Source organism: Larimichthys crocea, chromosome III (genome assembly GCF_000972845.2).
Source record: "Larimichthys crocea isolate SSNF chromosome III, L_crocea_2.0, whole genome shotgun sequence".
NCBI classification, from domain to species: Eukaryota; Metazoa; Chordata; class Actinopteri; family Sciaenidae; genus Larimichthys; species Larimichthys crocea.
Window position 1 is genome coordinate 2,082,764 of NC_040013.1, and position 9,469 is coordinate 2,092,232.

A 9,469-nucleotide genomic window follows, 5' to 3' on the forward strand; every position below is an offset into this window, starting at 1 on the left:
GCGGCATCTCCAGCCTAACGATATCCAGCAGCAGCAGCAGCAGCAGCAGCAGCAGCAGCAGGGCTCATTGCTATGCAGCCGGGTTGTGTTTTCCTTCAAATGTTGTGATGGAAATGATATTAGGTTGGTTTTTTGTTTGTTTTGCTGATAACGGTCTTTATCTTGCTTTGCAGAAGTATCAGGTCATGCCTTGTTTTCAGATTTGCACAGGAACTGAAACCAGGACAAACTCTGGTCACCTCCCACGACAACATTCAGATAAATAAACCGCGTATGTGCCACATATGTTTGGAGGTTTAACCCCAGTCTTTACACCGTGTACAGTATATCCTCTTAGATATTTTCACAGCTGACTAAAATCCTCTCAGTCACCCACTCAGATCCAGTTAGTGCTGTAACGGGTGGAGTGGACATGACCCTGAACAACAGTGAATAACAATGCAGAAGGGGAGAGACGGTGTTGAGGAGGAGGGAGGGGGGTCCATTTGAAAAGCCCTGATTTCCTAATCACCCCCTTCAAATGTGCCACGAGATAACAAGATTAGCATGAAAACACTGATCTCATGTAAATGCCGTGTTGTTTCTTTTCCAAGGCCCGGACAATTACAGTGAGAGGCCACTTCCAGGTCGAAGCAGCCACGAGACAAGCTGATTTCAATAGTGATTCCCGGAGCAGACGTGGGAGCAATTTACGGTGATCACACACGGCGTCTGGTGTGTATTGGGATCCTTGAGTGGGCACTGTTTGTGAGGCATGATTAGACGTGTAATACCCCGTTATTTCGTGAGAGCTCATTGATAAGATTTGTGGCGATCTGGCTCCGTTTCCAAAAAAGGTCTGTGGAATTTCATCGATGACTATCAGCACAGATTTAAACAAAAGAGAAGGGAAGAGATGTGAGGGTAGATGTTTTTATTTACATCCAGATCACAAGACGAGCTCTGTGGAAGGGTGGGAATCCCAAGAAACACGAGAATTACACATAAGAGACATTTCATTATTAATTATTTTGTTTTCCTCGTTTGAGACGGCGTCTCAAACAGTCCAAAACCCAAAACCACATAGCCGACTATCACAGAAGACTAGCAGATATTCACACATGTTGAAGCTTTTCCGCCTTTTTAATAAAAACAGCTGAACACAGACGGGAATTTGGGGAGAGAGCGCCGGTAACTCATTACTCATTTATTCAACTTTTCCCATGGCTGCAGTTTGTATAATGAAGATCGGGCTGTTCGAGGTGTGAATGCTGCAAACGAGCAGTGAAACGCGGCGTTTTGGTTTCGACAGAGATTCCTGCGTCAGTTGGAAGCGACGTGCTTTGGTGGATCAGAGGCTGGAGCTGTCTAGACTGGAGCCGGGCTCATACTCAGACTCAGACACTTTATGTTATTAAGTGTACAGTGTGAGCCTTAATCCTCTGGACAGTTCCTCGTCTCAAAGCTGTCAGTCCAGGGCTTAAAAACCCAACCTGCTCAACTCAAAGGGATTATTATCATTATATGAAAGGGATACAGTACTGGTGTTACAGACACATATTGACATATTTGACAGCAACACATGTTTGGGGAACATCTGTAAACTTCTGGTCAGACATGCAACTTTTCCTTTTATCTTTATTTAAAGCAATACAGGCAATATATGTTGATAATTAGAGGAGCTGAATTTGTTGACACCACTACAGCTTCACATTGAACAGGCAGACATGAGGAGTTTGTTTTCTCGAACTATCAAACCGTTAATTTCACTTCATAAAAACAAAATAATGCAATAAAAAGATAAATAATCCAACGCTGCCACATCTAAAACAAACTGTTGTTTTTACGGCTGTGGTCGCCAGGATTTCACTGTAATAAATACAGTATCATTTCTTCTAATATTATGGTTATGAAGATGTTTGTACTGTTGATGTTTAAGGTCGGCGCTTTATCGCATATTTTAAATGTCTGTAGAGTTCACAGTGAAAAACTGCCAAACCATGACAGCCGAAGACATATATATCACAATTATTATTTATACAGCATTTTAAAGGTAAATAAAAGAGAATTTTATATTAGAGACGGTTAAATTTACAGTAAAACACTGTAATATTTATTTTAATCTACAGACATTTTGAGTCTGAGCAGATTAGAAATAAAAACAAAACACGTGAAATGTTTCTTTATTCTTGACATTATTTTTTGGGGGGGACTTCACGACGCTCTTTCCCCCTGGTTACATTAGTTTATACACTCTGAGCACTGTGTGAATGTGGTTTGATCAGAACTGACTGACGTCGTTGAAAACATAATTACACGATGACCCCACAGCTGTAATTATGTTTTGATTGAAATGCTGCCAAACTCTGATTTGGTGCATGTAAGAATGTGACATCAGCCCTGCCCACTTCAAACCAGAGAAAACATTCAAATAACCAAAACTGTTGAGACAGAGAGAAAACTGCATGACCCCCTGCTGCTGCTTGTTGAATCTGACGTTTTCATGACTGTAAAAAAGATGCATCACACATTTCAGCTGCACCCTCACACACGTCCACAAGTCCTCTTTCCTGATTTTCTGGGTCTGGTCTGAGCTCCAGGAGATCCACAGGTGAGACAAACAGGCAGGGTGAAGGACACCACCTCCACCTCCACCTCCACGTTACACCAGCTAATGGATGGATTGTATGCAGAGATGCTTTCCCTAACTGCATCTTTTGTGATACGTCTCCCTCAAATGATGCTGTTTACATGCATGTGTGTGTGTGTGTTTGTGTGTGTGTGTGTGTGTGTGTGATAATCTGGCAACAGGTGGGCGAACGTTGCAGAGAAAGTGGGGTTAGCGTTGACAGTCCGTGGAATGTGTCAGATCTCTGTTTACATGTGCATATGAACACACACACACACACACACACACACACACACACACACAGCAGAGTGCATTTGTTGCAGCCTGGGTGGGATCGAACAGCAGGGAGATCTGAGGAGAGCAGAGGCGAGCAGCAGTTGTGTTTTTGGTTCAGATGTCCCATTTGGGTGTGGCAGCTCACACTGACGACAACACTCAGAGCTGGGGGCACCTGTGTGTGTGTGTGTGTGTGTGTGTGTGTGCTGCTGGAGATGCTGAGTGATGGCGTTAGCGGTGAGATTAAAAGGATCAGTCCGGTGATATTTGAGATTCTTCAAATCATCTAATTAAAAAGAAAATAAAAACTGATGTATCTTAATCCTCCTCTAAAAAAAGAACACACTGATGAACCACATGTTGCACTGGTTTTATTACCAAGAACACACACACACTGTAGTTTATTTTTAGTCACACACACACACACACACACACACCATCCTGCTGCTGTAAATACTCACCAGAGCTCCAAATGTGTGTTAATACGCAGCTGAAAATAGTCCCCAACAACCTCGAATTGAGTAAAGTCAGCTTAAACCTACAGTGTCCAGCTCTTTAAGGGGATGACTTAGTCTGTTTTATATTTGGGACATGTAGTATGATGTGTTAAAATGACCTTTACAATGTTTAATGTGGAGTCCAGGGTGTTTTGTATCCACAGCATGTAGCAGCTGTCGGTCCGAACAACCAAAACTAGCACGAGAACGAGAAAGTCCGTGCAAGAAAAACATCTTAAAGGTCCGGTGCATGGTTAAACTTTACTTTGGGGGGGGGCGGGCACTGTAAAGCTCACATCCAAACAGGTCACAGGGCCACACACGAACACACAAAGCAACATTTACGTGCATTTGGACGCCTCTGCGTGAGTGTTGTTGTTTCTGTCGCTGCTTTGGTCAGCTGGTATTCTGGGTGAGTTATCCCAAAGTGGACTCGCTGCCTAACAGCATCAGACAAGCTGTCAGCCCAGCTCATCTCAATGACAACAACAAGTCTGGCCAACCAAGCATGCATGATTGGCTCCACCCTGATTCTTATGGTCAAACTACTGTCCAAAGATAGAGCTTCATGTCACTTATAAACACTTCCAAATGGCGTCTGACTGACTATATGAAAGATAACTGTGTGTTTAAGCGACCCTGTTTCTCTCCGTGGCCCTCACATCCATCACTCCACCGCTGCCAGCATGGACAATATGTAACATATGATCCCTCACACGGCGGCTTCACGCTCTCGCCGTCTCACACATGTTGTTACTTTAAAGATGTGATGTAAGAACGGCTCGTGTGGTGTTTGATTTGTCCCAACTCCCCTTCAGCTCATTCACATTTTTTATTTTTTATTTTTTTCCGAGAAGTGCTCAGTGTGTGTCGGAGCATCTGCACCCCCCCGCCCCGCCCCTGCAGACCCCAACGCCAACAACCGCTCTAACTGCAATCTCTTGTCAGCAGGGGACAAATATTGACTTGTTCGGCGGTCCAACCTCTGCCAGGATTAGAGCCTCACTCCCCCACCTCCCTCCACCGCCACCACCACTGCCGCCGCCGCCATCTCTAAACGGTGATTATGTCCAACAGAGCTCATTACTGTCAAATCAAAGGATCCCTCAGAAGAGTCACTCGTTGGTAATGACCCTATTATTCAGTGAACATGTGGGGTTTTGTTGGCTTTACCTCCTGTTGACAGATAGTCCTGTCTCCGTGTCTTTTTGTGGCAGTAAATAAGAAGTTTTACATGAGCCGGAGGTTCTTTAAATGTAACTGAAAACACATTGAAGTGACCTCCTGGTGCTGCTGCTTAAAGACACTCTTTCAAATTCACACCCACACCCCTTCCACCTTCTTTTGATTGTTACCCCACAGGTCTGTGTCATCAAACAGTTAGAGCACCAGAAGTCACAATACACACTTTTCAGGATGACGGTCACTTTGCATAATCCGGTTACAGTCTGGATACTGGCTGTGAATCAATAGAGATTACAGATCTGTTAGTCTGAAGGTGTAAGGCATTCATAACAAAGCTGCAGCAGGAGATACTTAACGCTGAAATAACAGGATGGAGTGATGAAACTGACGTGAAACTACGACTTTTAATGATGGAGTGGAACGTTCACACACTCGGCTTCATAGAACACGTCTTTAATGCAGTAGTTAGTTACAGTGGTGTCAAAAAAATAAAACATATGCATCAAACTGGAACATTTATTTACAGAGTTTTCTTTGTCCCCCTTTAGTGCCGTGACTACACAGCGAAACCCCTCCACCCGTCTTTTACCCCACCCCGCCCCGTTCTGCCCCCCCCCCCAACAAACAACATTTGTAAAATGCCCATCTGCCTGTCTGCCCCCCCGCCTCCTCTACCTCGTCTCTCTGCACAAACTATATAATTAAGCTGCAACACCTTTTCTCCTCTTACGCTCCCCTCCACCTCCACCTCCACCTCCACCCCTCCTCTCGCAGCTTTCTTCTATACCTTCACAAACAGGCTTTAAAGCGGACGCTGCTCTGTCGTTCCCTGCGCATGAAGAAGGAAATAAAACAAGTGCTTCTAAAACAAAACAGCAACAATAGTTCTGAACACACACACACAAAAAAGAAAATTGCTATGATATGAAAATACTGTACAGCTTTTATGCTTCATCCAGTGTAAACAGATTTCCAACTTTAAATTCCCGACATCAGAGAAATGAGAAAGTTTTGCAGAGCAGGACAAAACAAAAATAGACTTTTCTTTTTTTTCTTCTTCTTCTTCTTCTCTGAGAATTTGCTGATGGAGCTCAGCTCCAGCTTCAACATGCAGAGCATCCACCTCTCTGTCACGGTGGAACATCTTATGGATTTCATGACTGTGAGCAGTGACAAAGTTCATCATCTCGTCTTACCAGCTTTGAACAACGGACACGTAAAGTCTGTCTCTCTCTTTCTTTTTTTACAAGTGTTCCAGTGGTTGGAGCTGGGACCGACCCGCAGCCCCGCCGCTCCACCTTTCTTTTTACTTTCTACACCTTGGTGGCCAGAGACTGAACCTCTGACTTCTGAGTCTGGGCACTGAGCGTGGAGGACATGGAGCTCATCTGGCCATGCATAGCCTTCTTCAGGTTGAGCAGGCACAGGCACTGGGAACGAAAACGCAGGTCAAAGAAGGCGTACAAGAACGGGTTGAGGCAGCTGTTGACGTAGGCCAAGCAGGTAGCGTAGGGGTGAGCCAGCAGCAGGAAACGCAGGAACCCGCAGGAGGTCGGAGCCAGGTTCAGGTAGGACAGGGCGTCCATGCTCTTCAGGACGTGGAAGGGAGTCCAGCAGATGGCAAACACCACCACCAGTGTGGTGATGATCTTCAGCAGCCGCTTCTTCTTCTGGTCCTCCTTGCGGAGGTTGTTGAAGTGGCGTGTGACGGTGCAGCCGATGAAGCAGTAGAAGATTGTCATGGCCAGGAAAGGTAAGAGAAAACCCAACGCAGAGGAGGACAGGCTGAGCCCGGCGATCCAGAAGAACTCGTGCCTCTGGTTCCTCGTCACCAGGCTGAAGTCCATGGCACACGTGGTCCTGTTGCTGTTTTGGTCGTTCACGGTGGTGCGGAAGAGCAGCGTGGGCACAGCCAGCAGGCCGGACAGGAACCAAATAGCACCCAAGGAGGCCAGCATGGTGCCCCGTGAGCGCAGTCTGCTGCTGGACAGGGAGTGCACGATGGCCAGGTAGCGGTCAAAGCTCAGGCAGGTGAGGCAGAACACACTGGCGTACATGTTGACCAGAACAACATAGCTGCTGATCTTGCACAGAGCCACGCCGAAGGGCCAGTGGTAACCCAGCGCTGTGTACACAGCCCAGAGAGGTAGGGTTACAACAAAGGTGAGGTCAGCGAGGGCAAGGTTCCCTATGTAGACATCTGCAGCCCGACGCTTAGATTTGGATCTCCAGACGGTGAAGATGACCACGCCGTTACCCGACAGGCCCAGGATGAAGATGAGCATGTAGAGGACCGGGATGAGGGAGTAAGAGGGCTCCCACTCTGAGAAGTCACAATCAGTCTCATTGTCATCATAATACTCATAGCTGTCATATTCCCCAGTGGTGAGCTCCATGCTGCGACGAAACACAAAGACAAAAATCCTTGAAAAGTTCCTGTACAGATCCAAGTGACGTGAAATCACAGCAGGACTCAGAACCACAGGAGGAGCTGCTGCTGCTGCTGCTGCTGCTGGTGGGAACTGAGGAGTGGGCAGGATCGTGTGTGAGAGTGAGTGACTGTTGGAGCTGTCTGCCTTTTTAAACTCAGCCCTCCACACCCCCACCGGGTCCCTCCCAGGACGACCCCCACCTCCTCCCCCAGTAAAACATCTCTCAGCCCTCCTCCTCCTCCTCCTCCTCTCTCACCTCTTCTGGAGCCCATCCCTAGTGCCTGGAGGACGAGGAGACCCCCAATATGTTTTAAAGTTAATTGCAAACTTGCGTAAAACTTGCGTAAAAACGGATCGACGTCATTTATTTCACTGTAAAACATTCAAACAGGAGATATCAGCAAGTTTTAATACTTACAATCATAATAAATAATGTAATCGATCAGCTGATTGACTCTTTTTTTTTTTTATCCATCATCACTCACGCGAATAAATGACATCATGGAAACAATGCGCACAGGCGCAGACACACCCCGCAGGTCTTCATCATGTAACCCGCATGAAACGCGCTTTGTGTGCGGGACAAAGTCTGAACATCTCAATCAAAAATCAAAGCCAATAAATGTAATAATAAGAAACGTTCAGAGGAATATTCAGAGTTTAATGAGGAGCTGCGTAATTAGATCGACGGTGAAGTGCAAACTGTTTGATCAGATTGGATGTCAGCGGGGCGGCGCAGAGGATGAAATGTGTGAGTTCAACTCTCGAGTGCGGGGATTGTTGATCTCCATGAGAAAAGAAGAGCAAACACACAGAAACACGAGGAAACCTCACACTGAGCCAACAGCGTCTATTTCTGAATCCCCTTTAACCTGATGGTTAATGCATCATTTAAGGGCTGATTGCATCGCAGAGGGAAGGAATGCAACTTTAAAAAGGCAAATTATATAAAGAGATTCATGTTTTTAATCAATGTGCAAGGAAATACATTAAAAACACTTTTTAATTGACCGTTAACACCCAATCCAAAGATATAATTTGCATAATTACAAAGTAAGTTTGCAGAAAACCAGCAGCTGCAAAATCAGCTCTTTTTTTCCTGCAGTGCTGAACATGCATCTGGCCTCCTAGTGGTGATAACATGGAGATACACGGTGGATCATGACACTGTAAATGCTTTTGAGAAATGTCTTTGGTGAAAGGAAGGAGTCTGCAGAGAGTGAGCGGTGATGGTGCCTGAACACGGAGAAACCGAAGTCTGTGCTCGGTTTCTGCTGCAGACACACCGATGACAAAAATTGCTTCTTCTACTTGATCCACAACCTTTAGAAAACCACACACACACACACACACAAACACACACCAGGTGGGTCTCACCTCTACACTTCATCCCCCGGGGAGAGGATTGGCTGCCTGCTGCTTGCAGGCCAGATATCCCTTACACAAATAAATTAGCAAATTTAAAAAATAAAAGGCGAGCAGATAAGAAACAGATGGTCAGATTAGACCATGTCTCGGATATCTTTGGATATCTTCAGAGAACCCTCCTCACTTGTTAATCGCAGCCCTCATAGGTGCCAAGATAAAGACCTGCTGCTGATCCTGATGTCGGTTTTACAGCGGATGAGAGGACGGTTATCAGCTGGGAGTGAGGCTTCTCTTACATTTCTGTCCAAGTAAAATATATTCATTGTCTCTGGCTGTGTTGTGTCACGGGTTGTGTCTGTCTCTCGCTCAGGCCTGGACCACACGTGTCCTCGCCACAGCTGTGGCTGCTTTTGATCTGCTGCTGCTGCGATATGACTGCTTCTGTCTCGCTCTGACTCCGAGCTTTATTTCCACTTATGCAACGCAAAGTTGCTGCGATCGCATGCATGCAGACAGCTGATATTTCTGCAGCTTTAGGGGGGGAAAATTTGTAATGGATGTCAGCTCCAGTCTGGTCTGAGGACGAGATCAGTGATTGGAGGTGTAATCTGTGACCCGAGGTTTGTTTGAAGTGTAAAAATTGATGGCAGCAAACAGATCCATCCCCCCTTTTTTTCCCCCCCTTGATTTGTGGCTCTGCAGGCTCCACAAATCATGCTGAGGCACCCGGAGAGGGCCGCAGGGGTTCCTGGGTCACAGTTTGATGTCATTTGAGAGACAAGGTTGGTCCCTAAGTGCACGCTGCCCCTGCACAAATCAGATTATGTGCAATAAAGATTACAATAACTCATCCCCGGATCACAATCTGTGCTTCCATCCAGGTCAAATCTTAAAGCTAACTGCGAGCCGCCTTTCACGTCGGCCTGCTAAGTGCCGACTCTGCTGTGTCAGACGACGTCGCACCCCTGTGCCATGGAGCCGAGCGCCACACCCTCAGATGTTCAAGGGCGCTGCTGCTGCTCCTGCTGAGGGTTTTTCTGCTAATTGGCAGAGCATCTTGTCGAAGCGCGGGTTATCTGAGGATCGCCGGCTGTTGTGTGTCT

General features: G+C 46.3%; 1 protein-coding gene across 1 annotated transcript; it reads right to left on the minus strand.

The window, feature by feature from the left end:
- Positions 1–4,956: 4,956 nt before the first annotated feature.
- On the minus strand, positions 4,957–7,126 carry LOC104933655 (apelin receptor A). The gene has a single exon (XM_010749159.3). It carries the CDS (start codon positions 6,960–6,962, stop codon positions 5,880–5,882), a length of 1,083 nt encoding a protein of 360 aa, XP_010747461.1. The 5' UTR covers positions 6,963–7,126; the 3' UTR covers positions 4,957–5,879.
- Positions 7,127–9,469: the final 2,343 nt, after the last annotated feature.

What these genes read in the sequence shown, in the direction of transcription:
- LOC104933655 (XM_010749159.3), bottom strand. Translation starts at nt 6,962, where the DNA reads ATGGAGCTCACCACTGGGGAATATGACAGCTATGAGTATTATGATGAC.